This window comes from Corvus kubaryi, unplaced genomic scaffold (assembly GCF_017639235.1).
Source record: "Corvus kubaryi isolate FWS band 111438036 unplaced genomic scaffold, C.kubaryi_AGA036_p1.0 37387, whole genome shotgun sequence".
In the NCBI taxonomy this organism is placed as follows: Eukaryota; Metazoa; Chordata; class Aves; order Passeriformes; family Corvidae; genus Corvus; species Corvus kubaryi.
The window spans coordinates 1,802,740-1,821,908 of record NW_024581129.1 but is presented as its reverse complement, the minus strand read 5'-3'; the positions used below and the strand labels follow the sequence as shown (position 1 = coordinate 1,821,908).

The 19,169-nt window shown below is 39.5% G+C and overlaps 1 protein-coding gene across 1 annotated transcript; it reads right to left on the bottom strand.

Moving 5' to 3' along the window:
* Positions 1–5: 5 nt before the first annotated feature.
* Positions 6–19,169, bottom strand: MOSMO (modulator of smoothened). The gene is made up of 3 exons (XM_042037127.1): positions 16,238–19,169; positions 10,488–10,700; positions 6–3,861 (listed from the first exon to the last, which is right to left on the bottom strand). Exons 1-3 carry the CDS (start codon positions 16,326–16,328, stop codon positions 3,677–3,679), a joined length of 489 nt encoding a protein of 162 aa, XP_041893061.1. The 5' UTR covers positions 16,329–19,169; the 3' UTR covers positions 6–3,676.

Here is a 19,169-nt window from a genome sequence, read left to right as displayed (position 1 = left end):
GCCAGTCGCTTTAGTAGACAATTTATTTTGATAAACTTGCTCAATAACAAAAATACAAGTGAAGAAAATTATGTTCATTTTATACAGTTTGTATTAACATTTGTTCGGAAATCATTAATTGAAAAAAATGCTCTAACCAATTAGAAAACAACCTCAGTAAAGGCCGGGGCGCGCAGGCGGCGGGCCCGGCCTCGAGCCCAGGCGGGACAGCCCGCCTGCAGACACCCACTTCCTTCATTATGTTCATCCTTCACAAAGGTTTTAAAGGACAGCTTTCATTTTCCTGTGGCTGTGTCGGGGCAAACAGGAACCTACACTTGTGTTCTGGAGTGGTTAAACAAGGTCTCGGAAACACAGGGACGGCAGGAGGGCCCGGCTCTGGCAGCATCACCTCAGCCCGAGGCCGGGCCCGGCGCTGTGGCACACTCACTGCCCGTGTCTTTGGGACACTGGCATCGCTCTCCAGCAGGATGAACAGGGGGAAAACCACCTTACATTGTTAGGCTGGTGTGTTCAGGGAAGCACACCCTCCCCAGGTCTGAGCCAAACAGCTTCCAGGCAATTATTTCAGCTGAGCTCAATTATAAGATTTATATGGACAAATTTACTAGTTTTCCTTCTGAAAGTATTTTTGCAGTTTCCAATCTTACATCTTGTTAGCCAAATAAATGACAAAGTGTGCACAAATTACATTATGATGGGGCATCAAACCTTTGGGAGGATTTAGAAGCAAAAGAATAAATGGAATTCTCTAGTAATGTATGAAATGAGCTGTCCTTCAAAAAGTTAAAAAATAATGGCTGGCAGAATCAGAAAAGTTTATGTAAACACTCAACACAAATATGGGATTACCTTTGGAGAAGATTCATATGGAAACATTTGCTTTTTATGAACTGAAAAAGTCTACAGATGTTTAGGCATGTTCAATACGAACTTCCTGTAGTTCAAAACAGAACTTTGTGCAAATAAAACCTATAAATAGTCTTCAGCAGATTTTACAGTGATGCTCTTAGGTATGAAAAGAATGCACACAACTTTAAAACAAAAGTAACAGACATAAGTTTGACAAATGATTGCACCATAAAACAGTGTTTTATATACAGTTTACAAGATATGATTTTCTGCTATAAATTAATACTGTACTATATAGTACTTAGTGACCTTATTAAAAGCAACTGTTGACAGCTGTCTCTTCAATTACTGGGTTGGGTTTTTTTAAATGCATTTGGCTGCATCTATTTCTGGACTTGAAATGCTCAAATATTTAATAAACCTATTTGTTAAACATTTGCTAACATTTAATAATTCACAGCAATAGCACTGGCAGATCAGATAAATTTCCAGTCAGCCAACCACAGTCTGGGTATGCTCCAAGGTAAGTGTTTCTTTTTTATTATTATTAAGATGATCCATTTAATCGAAGCCTAAATCCACATGATGTTACAATAACTGAAATAAGTAAATTGGAGGGGCAGGAAGGGAAAGAAATCTTAGCAGCTGAGAAATTCTCCCCACCCCCCAGCTGTGTTCCAGTTACCAAAATCTTGAACTATTTACAAGTGTAACATTTCTGAAAAAGTAATTTATAATCCCATTTTTAGTGAATACTTTATCTTAGGACACAGTAGTGATAACACCAAAATTTTAACACATACCAAGCAGTTGAACCCTGCCTTTTACCTCCACTGCTAGGGGCCTCAGACTGCCCATGCAGATGAAGGCTTAAATTAGGAACCAAATTATATTTAAACCATGACTTCCAAGTAAGTGCTTGGCTGTATTTACAGATTAGTATACTTTAGAAAAATTTAGTGATCCATTAAAACTCCATTCTACCTGTAAATGAGCTGACTGGAAAAAAAAAAATTCCTTAGAAACCAGTGGCAAGTTTGGTCAATAATGAAAAAAAAAATACATCAACAAATAACCTTTTTGTATTAAAATACCTTGTGAGGGGGAGAGGGAAGAGATGGAGAAAACAGGGACCCACTACGGTCTAAATGGCACAGAGTTTAAAATAATTGTGCAAATTGTATTATTTTTAAATACTCCATCTTATCTGGTAAGTGATCATTTTGGAAACTGCTGATTTTATTTTAACAAAGACCTCATTCTAAAATGAGTGTCTATTCATTAATGCAGTTCCTCTAGTAAGCTCAATGAAACCACACTCAAAACAGACAATTCTTTTGTTTTCAGAATGAATCTCAGGTAAACTTATGTATTAACTGGAAAACAAATACTGATAGTGCAGGCAGCTTCCCTGGAACACCAACCTAGTAGTGAATTAAGATGTCTGTGGATTCAATGGTTTATCCTTGTGTTGAAAAATAAAACTACTTTTAGTGAGGAGTATTTACTCCAAATTGGGGCGGCCATTAAATCTACATTTAAAATTACAACTTTACTAAACAAGGCATACATTTTTAAACAATTATATTGCTCATTTTTTCGGCAAAGATGAATTAATACTCAGGTAAAATAAGTTCATCCATCTTTGCAGTGGAACAGTGTTTGCATTATTTTAAACATTGCATTTTATATGTGCTAGAGAAATGCTTACCTATGGTAAAATGCTGTGCTTGAACATGTATGAATGCTAATGTAACAAAGCAGTAGAAAAAGAGATTTCCGTACAACAGTTGCTAATAATTTAAATAGTGTCAGTTTCCCAAAATTAGGATTTTAAGGTATGACATGATCTCACCTTCTACCCTCATATACAAATAAATTACCATAAAAAGAATTTTAGCTTAACTTAAAATTGCACCTAGAAAGGCATGGGATCGTTTGTACCTATTACAAAAAACTGTTAAAATCAAGGGCTGCTACAAAGAATGAGGTAAACTGAAGACTCTCAGCTATGTGGCCTTCAGAAAAATGGCTTTTTTCTATTGAGTTCTAGTTTTGCACACCACAGTGTTTTGCTAGCAAAGCATTCTGAGTTCTTTTCCAGGAACCATTTGTGTGTATATACATATATATACATATGTGTATATACACACACACACACATACACACACACTGTATACTGCATCAGCAAAATATATATATATTTATATATATATTTATATAAATATAAGGACAAAATCCCCCTCTAAAATGTTCCTTAGTGTTTCCTAGAGCTTATGGGGGAGGAGGGGATGTATGTCTTTTTGCTGTTACATACATTGGGAACATGTTTTGATCTATTGGCTTCTTGGTGCAGTAATGCAAGATTGATCCACATTGGTGTCAAAGGCTTTGCTCATCAGAAGGAAGATGTAAAATACTAATCTCCTAAACAGCGAGGCCAGCCTCACTTGAATTCCTCTGCAACCCTCTGGTCTACCACAAGGTTCATAAATACTTTGACTTCCAAATTGTGAGACATTAAAAACAGGAACAGTTCAGTAACATGGGGCATTATGCTTCTCAGTGTAAAGCATTCTTCATTAGTTCCTATCACAGTGCAGACCTGACTGCATTAAAGTATGCTCAGGAGATTAGTCAACGTGGTCTGTATTTGGTTATGGGAAAGGCTCTCCTTTTTTTCATCCAAAGTGCATAGTGAGAACAAGTCAAAGCATTCCTCTTTTCAGTCAGTGTTTGATAGTCTGATTTAGGCATCCTCCTGAGAATGCAACTCCAATGTCTTGCTCTTTTCCAAAATAAAGTCCTGCAGTCCAGACATTCATCAGCCAGGTAAACAAACTTTGCCAGCAAATAGAAGTCCCACTATTGTAAAGAAAATGGATAAGACAAACAGTACATATGAAGACCCAACCACTGTGTTATTGGGTAATTTATACGGTTGACCTCCAACTTCACTGATGTAAAATCCTATCGGAAATATTAGGGCTGCCATACAGAATAGAATCACTGCAAAGAAAAGACAAAAGAAAAAAACAGTCACTGCAGTGTTAAAGTGAAAATATTTACCCGTTCACAGAGCACTCCAGAAAAACAAGCAAAATATCTTGACTGAACTGAAGGGCTGAGATCAGAACTATCTGAGCTGATAACTTGCTTGAAATGACTGAGTAGGCTTTATGTCACTTTCAAAACATCTCTCATCTACTCCCAAGAAAGACTAAAAGTCCCCAATTTTGACTGTAATTTCAGTTCTGCTCACTAGATCATAAACTCTCTTTACAGAATAAAAAATTGGTAGAGATACTTCTATCACCATCTCAAAGTTTAGTCATTTCTTCTCCAGTTATTTTAGATTCATTTTGCCCAGTTAAGATGAAGCAACATTCGACATTGAAGAAACTTTTTCTATATCAGTTGTATTTTTCAACTGTAGTTGCCCTCTGCCATTCTTCACAGATTCCTTTTCTGTAAAAGTTTTGCTAAAAATGGAAAACACTCAGATTGTCATTACCATTTCTTTTAAGATTAAAAGATACCAGTTTCCTGAAGTTATAAGCATGTTTCCTTAGATAATGAAACAGCCATAGAATTTCCCATTGGAATACAATGAAATGAAAGTTTTCTGATTCAGTTTAATCCAAGCTTCTTAGTGAAAAACTAAATCCAGACTCTGTGAACAAAGAGACCAAGCAATTAGGGTTTTTAGTTCACCTCAAAGTTAGACTTATGTGTATGTTTTGGTTTTGCAACTGACTCTGTGGAAGTAAAAGAAATCCAGAACTCCTGTTAAAGAATTACATTATGGATTTCACAGGCCTTCAATTATCAATAGTGGCCAAGATTCCTCACAGCACATTTCAATATCCTGACCAAATCCAGGAGAGAACACCCACTGCTGTTTCCCAGATGACAACTTCAGTGTTCCTGTAACACATCTTTGGAAAAGTAACCTTGTTTAGTTTGGATGTAGCTGTGCAGGACTCTACTGTCTCAACCAAGGGAATGACTTCCAAATATGGCTCCTCTGAGAGGCAAGATACTCTTCACAATAAAAAGGATTAGCTTTTGAATTGGTTTGATTCCATATGCAAGAATACACAATTGGGGTTTTTTAATCAGTATTAGAATAAAACAGAATTTTATCTGATTCTACCAGTTCAGTCAAGTATTAGTGCTTTACTCTTACTTCACTTCTATGAATTTCACTGTTGTTTCAGACATTATTTGCTGTGAGTGGAACATGGCACCACAATACCTATTATTCAACCAAGTCTAATTAGATTTAGGGGGAGAGAGGAGCTGAACCTGCTCTGTTTCCTCACCAACCCCACAAATCCACATACCAACATCTTCTAACATGAAGCACAGCTCACACTGAAGCCTCTCCTAGTCCACACACTTTGCCTATAGCCTGGCCACACAAAAGAGAAAATTCAAGCCAAGTTACAATGCTCCTGCCTGAACAAAGTGCATCGTATGCTGATTTTTTCAGCTTTCTCCAGTTAATACAGGCTGCTGCTTTTAGTTTGTTAGCAAGGGACACAGGTGCTGACCTTGTCTCTCCTTTCTCTTCTCCAGCACTACAAGACAGAAGAAACCCTGGAGATGCTGCTCCTTACAAGTCAAACAAGCAACATTAAAAACCACTGGCAAGCAACTTAATCACTGTCTCCCCTGCAAGTCAGAAGTGGTGCAGCTGCTTTTGTTCCAAAAGTATGTAAAATAAAATAGGAGCTTGCCTGTCCCCTTTGGCCTCACCAGGACAAAGTTTCTAGTCTTTACAAATGAGGAAACAACCGGCTGGAGCAGCATCAATATTTTTTAATGTAGCTTCATTACTGCTCTTCCTCACTAAATACAGATGCTCCAGTTTATCCAGCTACAGTGCCCACACTAAAACCATTTTTAATGGACTCCATGTTTATCCAAGAAAAACAGTTTACCACATATTTTATATCTTAGTGCTTATGATTTCCATAGCACAGGTCTCAGCTTTGAGGAAAGAACATTCATATTCTAGAAGATACTGGTTGTGGGCATGATGAATCTGAATTCAGAGTGTCCAAGTAGGACCTGGGCATAAACAAAGAAGGATGCTTCCATGAAGCACGATCCACATCAGAACATCAGCTGCTCCTTGCCTTCCAAAACACACAGAGCAGCTTTCACGACACCTTGAGCCAAGAGCAGCCAGCACCAGGATCCTTCCTTCGGCTGCCAGTGCCGAGCAGGAAAACCCAGATATTCCACTGGAGGGGGCTCGTGTCTCGCTCGCACTGTGCCCGCACCGTCGGGTGATTCTTCAAAGCGGAAGGGAAAGAGCACAAACAGAAAACATCTGGCAACTGCAGTTACCACATTCCTGCTCGGTGCCACTTCGTTAGGCCATTTGTTAGAACAGAACCAGCAACCAGACGTTAAACATTAAACAATCAAGAAAGTTTTGATCTACATGATTATTGGTCCATGTAATTCCATGCCGCACAATCTAATCCTTACAGAATGCTTCCTTTTTTTTCTATTGTATCTCAAACATCTGAGTCCATCTGAGGAAAGCATGGGTATGTGTTTCTTGAGCAGATCCATGTAAGCACAGAAGAGCTTTCTAGTCTGCATCTGAATGGTGGCTGTAAAACCAATTAGTTCTTGTAATTCTTTAGCTTGAAATTGTTTTGAGCATCTAATGACAACTTCAAAAGAAATCCAGTCTTAGAAAAAGGTCTAGTCTTCAGAGGGCTCACGGTAATATCTGCTTGCCTCTTTAGAGACACATAACATGGAAAGCAGCACCTGGTACAAATCTTTAATAACTCAAGAAGCACTTTATGCACTGGGGAGCACCAGACGTTCACAGGATAGCTACTGTTAGTTAAGGATGTGATTATCCTGCCCCATTTTTACTTGCATTCCAAAAAGCAGTTCATTATTGCTCATGAACTTTTAAATCCTCAGGTAAAAAAAACCAAACTAAATCCAGACCATCTGGTAACTGCTGGAAAAAAGGCAGAAATACGATTTTTCTGTCTAGCATCTTCTCCCTTGATAAATCTCAGAGAAGCACCTCATTCAGTAGTAGCAAACACAGAATTAATTCTCTTTCTAGTTGCAGCAGATGGTAAGAGACCTAAATCTGTAAGATGTAAACAGATCTTGAGGGTGCTCTGTGAATTCCTGCAATAGCCAAAATTGCAATAACATACGTGAGATCACCTATGTGACCTCCATAGGGAATAAGCTCTGGATATTGTTTCTAATTATGGAACTTAACAGTACTTGTCTTAAGGACCACGACAATTACAACATTTGAGACTTCCACACCTTCACCACATGCTATCTTTTCAACCGAGGGTAGAAAACAAGCAGTACAGAAAAAAAGAAGTAGAGGTAGCAAAATAAGAGCAGTGTCAGAGACGTGGAACAATACCAAAACCAGGTTACTTTTTGGCTACCAACCTGTGTCACTATGTGCCAGGGCACAGTTAGTGATGAGATGATTTAGAAGCTGGGATGGCAAAAGGCAGATCTGGTATACAAGCAAAGGAACAGCTCATCAGAGCTTTGCCTGCTACCAACACACCAGGCACAGCTGTGGGTTTGTAACACCCTGTCCACTGAAGAAACACACAAAACCTGGGTAGTGCACACGTGAACACCAACAAGGAACCCACTCTTCATCACACTGTATGAATGTGGTACTACTGAAACATCAGTCATAGTTTTGATAGTATCTATGCCCAGAGTGACAAACCTATCACATCAGTAGGAATACTGATTCCTGAAAGACTCTTCTCTACAAAAAATGAAGGAAAACCTTCACATTTACAAGACTTTTGTCACTCATGCAGTATGACCTGGAGGACAGCAATATCTCTCCTCTCCACAAAGCTGTTTGCAGAGACATCAGAAGGATAAGTTTCTGTGCAGTAAACCCACCAACAACTGGGGAATGAGGCAAATCCTGTGCTTGTAAATACCCTCTGGGGTGTATCCCTTCAGAAAAGGAAGTACACAGGATACAGGAAAGTATACAGTATGAAGGAAAGAGAACTGACAGATCAAACTTCTGTCTTCTGCATTTCTCTTAGCTGAACACGATAGACAAGGCCACACTTTCAGCAATACTTGATACTTATAGGTATGACTCGAAAAGATCTGGAGTCATCAAAGATGACAAGATTACAAGCAAAAATTCCATGAAAAATAGAAGTTATACAATTATATATAAATTCCAGCATGAACTGGGCAAAAGTGACCTCTTACCAGGCTTTCTTTGCTGCTCTCAGAGTTGCAAGGGAAGGGATGAGCAAGAGGATTCCTTTGCCCTCAGATATTTACTCCAGACCCCCTTGCATTTGAAGGAACAGAGCTGCCAGTCCCAGAGCTTCCCTTGGAAGCCCCAGCAGACTTCCCTGCCTGCCCAGGATAGATGTCCTGAGTTGTGTTCAGAAAGTTCTGTGAGAAGACTATCTGCTAGCAGCCTGCACGAGGCCACTGAGTCTTGAAATCACTTGCAGATGAGATGTAATACAAATACGAAGTTTTCCCTACCCCCTTCTAACGAGTTACACATATTTTCATCTAAACAGCACTGGCACTTCACAGGAAGGACCTGCTCATGGTATTCCAAGTTGATTCCACATGGCTGTGTATTTCCTACTACTAACCTACAAATAGGTTACTAATTTGTGTTTCATCCAGTGAACCACAGAAGTCACTCTCGACAACTTTTTGAAAAAATCTAGAATTCTTCCTTCCATTCACTTCTATTTTTCAAAATTAGTTTTCCTAACAAGTGAGTTCACAGATATAAGTCCCCATCATCTTTGTTAACAGGAATGCAAAGGTCACAGACTTGTATGTATCGGAGAAGAACACCAGAGACATTGAATTTTATAATTTCAGCAACGCAGTGATCATATCTTAATAGAATTATGAATAATTCTGACTTGCAAAAGAACAAATTAGTGTGTTTCATTATTAAACATCTCATACCAAGAAGACAAGTGCTGAAATAAAAATGTCCTTTTATACTGAGACATCTAATAATGAACCTGTTGCAAGCCTAAAGAAATCTCCAGAGAAAAAACCCAAACCAAAACAGCTTTAGGGTACATTTTGGCTGAACTAATCATCACAGCTGTAGAAAACTAAAGCTGCAGGGGTGTGATGATTTGAGATATTTAAGAAAAACACTGATATCTAGAACTCAAACCCCTCTCTTGACCCAAGAGCTTTGACTCCAGCTTACTGTTAGCATCTTAACTTTATATGGCATTTTGGCTTCAACCCCACCCACATATATCAGATAAACATAAATATGTCTAGATAAACAGGTGCGCTGGAAAAGCTGGGATGGAATATTCAGTAATACTCAGGTCTGCTATTTTAATCATTCACTGGAAAATAAATGAAAGTCAATCACAACAGATACAGCATTTCAATAGCTCCACTGTCTGCAAGAGCTGCACTATTAATTTAATATGCTGTGTAGCAACGCTGTCAGAAAGATGGCTTTCATTGTACAAGTGCCTCAGTGAAGTACCTTTGTTGAAGCTGAGCACTTTTAATACTATTGCCTTCCCAAAAACAAGGTTAAATCTTACTCGTATTAGATATCACTAGATGTCACAGAGTTCCATTAAACCTTATTTATGCCCATGTAAACCACAAACTTGCATTTTCTAGTTAGTGTTCACACTACCTTTAGTGGTTTGTCATAATTCAAGTCAATTTAAAAGCCCTCAGGTTTTGAGCTTTTTCATGCTGTCATCCCCACCATTAAGGCACCATTTCACAGTTGGGCTAAGCCTGTAACACACACCAAGAAAAGGAAGTTTTAAAGTTATTCCCCTTGCTCATTACAACTGTTTTTCTTTTGCACTGAAGTAGCCATAGGATATGTTTCCCTGTGTGCAAACACAGGGCTGGAGAAGGCTCAGCTGTGAGGAATTACACCGGTGCTCACGCAGAGCAGAATGAGGGGAGGCAGAAAAGCACTGGTACTCCTCCCTCCGGCTAAAGCACGGCTGCAGGTCACTTCTGGAAGCAGAAGTCTCAGTGCTGTGAAGCACAGCAGATGCTCTGCAGTGGGCAATCCTCCTGCATAGCCAATTAGGATGCAGATACTCTGAATAAAGCAGCTGCTGTGAGCATGAAGCAGGACTGAACCAGCCTCAACCCTGAATGAGGTATTCACAAGACACCTGAGTAAGGGACAGGTTACCTCAGATGTACCAACTGCCTCCTCTGCCTCAGAGAGGGAATTTTCAGTAATTGCATGCTGCTAGGATTAAGTCCTGGATATATTCAAGTGGGGAAATATGAAATACTACAGCCACTCTTCTATCCCTGCTCATTTTCTTAGGTCAATTAATGGCACTGCCCAAGGAAGGTAAAGGGGTCAGGCCTTCCTTTCTTTCACGCCATTATTCCCTCTCAATTGCAGTCACTTAAGATACCAACCCTTTTATTTCTGAAGACTGATATTTCCCTCAGATGTGATATTTAAAGAGAAGGAATGTTTTGCGTAGCAGGAGCCCTAAGCACTTGCTCCTTTCCAACACTATGGTGTTATTTCAGACTCCACCAGTTTATCCTGCATACAGGTCAACTGTGCAGTTGAGGTCACTTACTTCCAGTGAAAGCTATCCAGCGGGCATATTTAGTAGCTTCTCTTCGCCAGTGGGAAGCCACCAGCAAGCCACATGTGACAGTTAGTGAAATGATTCCCATTATGATGAAAAATAACGTAGTGACCCACTCGGGAGGCAGCCGTGGAGGAATACAGGTCCTGTCACGTCCATGGATGGTTTGACACTGTCGCACAAGGCCAACTGTGAGAGCACCTGAAAATACATAGCAGAGAGGCAAGTAAACTTTCAAAATCCTCTCTGAGGGGCGCTCAATTGCAAACCACAGCTCAGAAATGCCCCAAAGTAAGGGATTCTTTCTTTGATGAACCTTAGTAAGCCTTTCAAACACGGAGGATGGGGGGCATGCTATAAACATCTGTCTGCATGTTCCTTCATCACACGCTTGCACAAGCTGAAGTGAGATGGCTGCAAGCTGTATCTGGTTCCTGAGTGGTAATCAAGGTCTAATCAAAGGGATAAAGCACTCGTAATAAAGCCTGCCAATATCTGCTAATGTGGTAGCTGAGTTGCATAGAGGATCACTCCCTCATCTGTGCAAGATGAAATACTTTTACAGTCTAACAAAATGAGTTGTAGCCCCCTAAAATGCCTTTAATTGTCTAATATCTTTCCCCCTCATCTGTAAACACAGCTTGAAGCCTCTGAACCTTGCAGCAGAAACTGCATTTGATTCACATATGATTTTAAAAACATTAAAAAAACCCCCTGCTTCTTGACAACAATTCATTAAAAAGAGTCCCTCCATGCAAGACTGATCAATCCTTTTGATTGTTAACAAGAGTTACTGTACCCAGAAACTGGGATATCTACACAAAAGATCTATCAAAAAGATCCTAGAAAAAGGATAAGATTGGTACAGGAACCGTAAAGATTTAACCAAAATGATGTCTTTTCTGTTAAATTATACAAAAAAAAAAAATCTTCTTTTAAATCCAAGTCAGTGCTTTTGAGACTCATAAAGAAGCTTTTAGTGAGCTTTAATAGTGAAGTTATCTTTCTAACCCCACTTTAACTGGCAAGATTAAGATCCATTTCTTCCAATGTCTCTTAAACATCAAGTTCTAGATTTCTCAATTTTATCCCTTCTTCTGAACTATTGTCCTAAATAATCACAATTATCCTTTATCTACATTAGGAGCAAAACCCAACAGTGGACAGCTTCAGAGTCAACATCTTTCTCCACAAATTACTTCAAGTAAATATTGTTTTAGTTGACCTGTTTCAAATAAAAAGAGGGCAACTTAGACACAATTACAGTAAGACTGGGAAGCTTAGGTTTAGCAGTTTAGGTTGGAGGGAGAAACATCTGTCATACTTTCTAGCCTCTTTTTGGGGAAAAAAAGAGCACGAAACAAAGGAGAAAGCCAGTAGTCAAAAGGGTAACCAGTCCTAGCATGCACCTCCTGGCACCCTGGAGCCAATTTCTACAGATCCTCTCTGCTCACACCTCAGCAATGAGTACCAGCAGAATCAGCTTCTGAGCTTAGAATTGTTGGGTTAGGAGGCAGCAGATCATGTTTTACTAGGCGTCTAGAGTTTTATTAGATGTACTGCTTCACATCCCAGGAGGATGAGAAGAATCAAGACCATTATCAGTTCTGTTGATATATTCTTGCAACATTTGTTTAGACTACAAAATTTCAGTCTTATTCAAATATATCCTTTTAATTACACATCCATTGACTGAAAGATTCAGGGATGAATTTTCAGCTAAAAACTGAACAACTACAAACCCAATAAAGTTGACATTTTCTCCTCCAGATACACAGCAACCACACCATTGCTGTGCATCAGGATCACACAAACCTCAGCCAGGGTTACACAAGCAGTCCTGCACAGCTCCTCACCTGCACAGTACAGTTTTGCATGAACTGCTTCTCTTCCATAGCTTGCAGTGTTTTCATTGCACATCAGCTGCTGGGGCAGAGGGGAGATGTGCCTGTGTCCTTAAAAGTCAAGCTCCCTGGAACACACACACTGCAGAACCTCATACAAAACACTGAGCAGTTTCCTGTAGTTTGGGGATAAAGAGGCTATTCACTGCAGCATCATAGAACAGGAAATTAATCCCAATCACTGCAAGACTAGGATTTAACAACAATTTCACTATCCTTACAGCAGAAGTCAGTTTTCTCTAAACTGCAATTCTAATCAAAGAATGACTTCATAAAAATGACATCATACACTCAGTAGATGTTTTCTGAATTCAAAGACCTCTCCTGACTTCAGTGACAATAATTTAGTGCATTTTTAACTTTGGCAAAAGCAACGGTGATAGGAGTGACTCTGCTGGACTTGGTTCCATTTTGTGTCTTAACTGAAACACAGCTGCTGGAGATGAGCATGTATTAGCAAGAGACAACTATTTCATCTTTGCATCATTGTAGATGCAATTTGCAGTTTATATTGAAGACATTTTTCAATTAACAAGAGTACATTTAACATGTCAGATTCACAGAGAACCAAAGCTAAGCCCAGGAGTGCCATATCCAGAGGAAACAGAAGAGAACTTAATCTTGAACTATTATTTTTCAATGCAATTTTTCTTACTATCAACGTCTACTACACCAAAAGGAGATTTTTTCAAAAAAACCCCTCCCAAACCAAAAAACACAGAACTGAAAATGAAGAAAAGGAAAATAAAAATCTCTGAGTTGTGAGTACCAGAGTAGCATTCCTTCTTAATACACAAGGATAGCTGCAAGAAACTATTCAGATGATGGTTTCCTAAACATCACTTCTGGTGCCCAAGTGTATTGTTTCACCCTGGTGGGGCTTTTTGTTTTGGTTTGTTGGGTTGGGGTTTTTTTTGTTTGTTTGGGTTTTTTATTTGTTTGTTTGTTTTTTTAATCAGAGTTTTAAAGTGTCAGAATTAAATTTCAGAATCTGACATTTTGGAGAAAATATACTGAACTTTATGGCTAAAACCTTGCTAGCATATACACAGTACTTTTTCTTAACTCTGCTTTATGGATTATGAATCTGAAGTAGATATACTCCATATTCAAGGTTTTGAACCTTGAGTGTGCAGACTCTAGGGAGGCAAATGGAGGGCAAGAGGTCTGTAAACCATTTCTGAAGGTTTCACAAAGGTAACTGGAAAATCAACCCCATTATGTGCTCATAAATTCAGTTAAAGTTCAACTTTAAGTTGACTATACATGAATACCTCACTCGTGTGCATAAACTGGGCAGAAGGAAATGAAACCTCAGGGCTCGTCCCATAGTGACAAATCTGTTGAATTCAGACTTCAAAATAAGTCTCTGGTGTGGAAAAACAGTATTTATTTGCCATGAAATTCAAAAGAGGAGTGTGTTTATACGGTGTTTTACTCTCCCCCATTCTAAAGCAATCAAGCAAACAGTTGCCAGTCAGCTGCAAACAAACAAACTTGTTACAGAAAATCTTGTTTCACCTTCTCTAGCCGATCACTGAAAAGAGGGACAGAGATAGGAAATTGCAGAGTCCTTCTGCCTGTAGTTAAAGAGCCCAACAGCCCATCTCAAACCAATCACCAAGTTCCACTGATCCGTAAGAAAAAGGTTTTTAAGTCATCCTCTCAGAACTACTTCAGCATAATTGCTGAAAATCTAAGCACCTAACACAGGTATGGAACAAACAGCACAGCTAATGCCAGTAGATTAGGCAGCTGAAAGATGGATCCAGCCCTAAACATGTGTAGTGGAGTAAACACAGCTGCCCACCCACCTCCCCCTGCCTGCATGGCTCAGCCCTCGGGAGCTACAATGACAACCCCGAGGTGCAGGGGCTGCTCCCCCGCTCTCATCTGCCTCTCTCCCTGAAACTTCCAAGACTGGCATTATTCAGGTCAGTACAGCTAGAACAGGAGGTGATTAGAATAGATATGCTAATTATTAAAAATGAAATTTGACCTTTATCAAATCAGAGAATGCTGCACTGAGCAAATGTTACTGAAGTGGTCCTTAGTCTTTTCCAGTAAATGTATTCCCTGAAGTGCCAAAGCATTTCAAACACATTAAACAACCTCTCAGTAGTGACAGTCTGTGTACAACCAGGACTCCAGTTAATTTCAGAGAAAGATTCTGTGATCACCCAACTCCTCCAAACCACCAGCAGTAATGCTCATTTTCCAACACAGCATATTTTTACTAAAATCAATCATAAAAAGACTTTTCAACAAATACACCAATGCTAGGGAGCATCACCTATTTAACAATTAAGTTTCACAAAACCATTGTGGAAAAGAGGGGGAAAGGCACCAAACCAAGGAAAGGCAAGCCCTCATTTTGCCCCCTGGTGCAGATGTGCAGCTGCCAGGGAGCCGACCCCTAAGTCCCACTCCAGCCCCGCGGTGCTCTGTCATCCCTCTCCTGTTTCCCTGGTAACTACAGAGCCACCAAGGAGGAATCACACTCTACAGAGACAAACAAAGATTGCTGCAGCCCTTTAACTCCCCCTCCTCTACATCACTTCTGAATTATTAAAAGTGGCACAGCGATAGCACGGCTGGAAAGCAGCAGCATAATAATGGCCATTCAGATGTTCACTGCTCATCTGTTATTTGAGTGCCAGGACATGCGGGACCAAGTGTGCCAGATGGACACAGGAGAGGTGCTACTGCCATGAGGAGCTCACCACAGCACAAGAAACAACTAATACGGTAAAAGCAAGATGCAGTGAATGAGGTGGGGCTCAAATGTTAGAAGGTCCCAGAGCTCAGCAGCTATGCTGGCACATGAACATGCAAGGCACAAACGCTCAGAACTGCTCTTGCTCAGCCTGGGGTACCTGTTCCTCCTCTGTATCCCCTACTGTCCCAAGCTGAAAATGTGTTTACTCTTTCCTATCATTGTAGAGAAAATGCTCTTCCTTGGGTTTAAATGCATCTGCAACCCTTTATATTCCTCAACAATAGCTTCCTTATTTCTACCTCCCATACATCAACCACATCCTTAGCAAAATGTTCAATACTAAAATAAATATTATGGGCCAATATGCCTTGTGAGGGGGTTAAAACATGGAACTGCCCTCAGAGAGCTACCTGCTCTCCCTCCCTCATTGTCCTGATGAGATGGGGTGATGCTGCTGGAAATGCCAGTTGCGGCTGGAAGCTTCTGCTCAAAGGAGATACTTTTCTTTAGCGTACTGCGGAAAAGCAGAGTTTAGAGGTTTCTTAATGAGGTGCTGGTGACATGAATCTTAGAGCACTGCCAGTGTGGCAAGGACACTGCTAAGTAGTATGTTTTAGTAATGAGCACAGTACATGGAGCTGTGTTATTTGGGCACACTAAAACATTTATTGCTGCTGGTTAGGTAACAGTCACATGCCAGGGAATGACATATATGAAGTTAAGGGCAGTTAAGCCATTCCCTGTAACTCTCACTGGGCCACAGACAAGGACAGCTTGGTTTTGAGCTGATAAACTTGAATGGAAAAAGGTGTAGATCCATCTAAGAGGAACAGGCTGCAGCAATGAGCACAGCTGTAGCTTGTTGCCAATCCAAGTGGAAACTTGAAAGGTCTAAAGAAAACACAGTGATTTGGTCATGGTAGACTAATTCCACACACCAGTGTTAAGGATAACCATCAAGTTGGCTTCGGCCACCCTGCCTTTAACATGTTTGCTGCTCCTTGCCTGCAACCAAGCTGACAGAAGACTGCTTACAAAGTGAGCGAAGCATAGCTGAGGAATTTCTGAGAGGAAAAAACAACACAGCACGGAAAGAATAGTTCCAATGCACCTACCCGTAACAGCAAACAAGGAGGAGGGACTTCCAAGAAGAAAATTTTCAAAGTCATCAAAGGAATTTGGCAGTTGAAGTGGGATGTTTCCCATTCTTACATATGGAATTTATTTTCCTGCAAGAGGCACTTGAAGTGATGTTGCTATACAAAGGGGGAAGAGAGAATGACTTATTTAGGTTTATTTATATGTATTTTGTTTTGGGCAAAATTTCCATGAATTCTATAGTCTAGGTACTAGTTCCTTGGAAACAGAGGGCTCTCCCTTCTGCCTTTCCCAAAATCCAGGGAAAAGCTATGCCTTTCTAGGATAAGCACCACCTCTGGTGTGAAGGCAAAAAAGACAACAGCATCTCGCTGGTTTGCAAAACCAAGGAGGAAAAAAGAATTAACAACACTGGGGAAGACCACTTGATCCTGTAAGGCAAGGCTCATGTTGTAAGAGTCAAACAGAGTTATGGGGTCTCTCTGTCAGGTCCCACTGAACAAGGCCCACAGGCACAGCTCCCAGAATCACTTTGTGTCTACAACTGCTCACAGTTATAGCCTTGTAAGTTATAGCGCTCATCTCAATTTTCAACCTTGACCCACTAAAGCAATTTTGAAAAGTTTACAGCCTCAAATAACATCATAGCAGAGCATTTTTTAAAACAGCACATACACATAATTAACTGCAGCTGAGTAACTGTAAGCAAGTTGAACACCCTGTCTTCACATTTGTGCTTCAGTCATTGTAGGACAACACAGTAACTGAGTTATACCTAAATAGCTATAAAGGGTATATAAAAGAATCAAAATATAAGATAAGATCATCTGCCAGTTTCTAATCAAGTATGAAAATATAATGTCTGGTACAGTTCTTACATAAATAATTACTTCTTCTCTGAGGGATGGAGGTAGTTTGAGTAGATGCTCTTTAGCACTTATGCTGCTAAAATAACTTTGAGGTTACCATGCAAGTACAGTATTCAGGATGTAGCAGAACAGATTGATTCTTTCACTGCGGATGTTCCAGTACGTTGTTCAGGTAGTAGATTAATAGGAAACCAAGACTCACTAAGTAAGATTTATGAATGTTAAAGGATAATCTACAAGAAGGCTGAAAAGAATAAAAGAGGATCAGCTGCAAAGGCACAGAATATAGAATTCAAAATAAACAGATTATAAATTATCTTTCCTGCCTTTTGTATGCCAAATCTTATGCTTTTGGCCTTCACTCCAATTTGTCTCTCAAATCATCTAACAAGTATCATAACCCTGGGAAAAATCTTTGGAGTTTCTCACTTTGAAGAAGACCAGATACAAGATCAATTCATACACCCACTGGAATTCCATTGGTATGAAACAAACAGAAAAAAAAAACCCCAAAAAATATTTATGCAATGTTAAAAAAGTCAGTTTTCAATAAAGACCTCGATTTAGTGGCAAAGTCCCTGCTCTATCTAGAGGGCCTCTTTTAAGAACCTTGTTGTAAGAGTCCTTGTTGTAAGATTATGTTATACAATCTGTTATTTCTCTTCTACTCAATTTATCCCCTCCTCTCAAATCTGATGCTCTCTTCCTCCTAAAACAGCTTCAAAATGCATCATCGTTCTTGCTCTAGAGATGTAAAGGATGTTTACTTGCTTCAGGAAGGAAGTATTCTTAAAAATATTCATACAGGTGAGGTAATATCCCTGGCTTCAATCCCAGCTTATATCAACTATGAGGAACCTATCAATTTAATTATATTTAATAATCTTAATTTCCAGATAATTGAACTTATTAGGTACCATTGTTGGCATTCCTTAGAAATCTTACTGACTTTTAAAGAGAAGAATTCAAAATTTTAAAGTCTAAAGCCAATATTAAAAGAGTTGTGGTATATTAGCAGAAAAGCCTGCCTTGCTGCTGAAGAACATCTGGTGCCAAGTTGCCTCAAAATTTTTCAGTTCTGTGTTTGTATCATGCCTAATGCAAACCAAATCCCCCTTCCACAAAACCCACAGTCTTCTCCCTCCCTCTTCCTTTCCCAAAGAGAAAAAAAATCAGGGGCCATCTATTGGGAAAGACTTACACATATTAGAAAAGTTTATTACTACAGATGACAATCATTATGGTACATTAGTTCTGAGGGATGCTTAAATTGCAGACATTTGGACCAATAAAACGTGAGATTATTTCTGAATTCTAGTAACTTTCAATGCCCTGCTGCTTGTGTATTGGGTTTATTTAACTTTTTTTTCTTTTGCAACCCTTCTTTTTAATTTTTTTTTTGAGATGGACCACCAGACTCTCTAAGAGCTACCCTCAGGCCCTAATGCAGGAACAACTCTCCTGACACAACAAAGGCTGTGTGTTCTCACATATCAGAGCCAAGAAATCTGCCTGTGCTGAAGGTATTCTTTCCTTCAGACGAAGGTATTAATTCAAATTTCAGAAGACAACATTAATTAAATGTTGGTAAAGAGGATCTCTAATAAGCTGCATCCTTCTGGTTGTTTATTTTCTAACACTATAAGCATTTTTTACAATGGAACAGTTTTGTCAGTGACTAGAATCTTTACAGTTTCTGAAGTGGCAAGGGCCTGGAAAAAAAGAGAACTTTCCTAAAATAAGAAAGCAGTGTTTTATTTAGTTTAAAACACAAACAAAGAATCCAGTTATTTCCCTTTTTCCTCCAACCAAAGTAGAGCTACTCAAAGTTGACAAAATTCACTGCCTAAAAAAAGAAAGATCAAAGGCAGTGTCAATATTTAAAAGTGATTTTTGTAGTCAGCTACACCATTTTATGCCATATGTTCAGTTGAAAGCCACAAGCTATGCCACCTACAGCTGTTCTGCCATTTAACAACTGATGAGCTTGTGTTCTTTTTAACAGTTAGTTAAATTGGGCTTCAGACAGAGCTGTAAAACGATACCTCTTTATCCAATATACCACACGGCCCTACCCCAA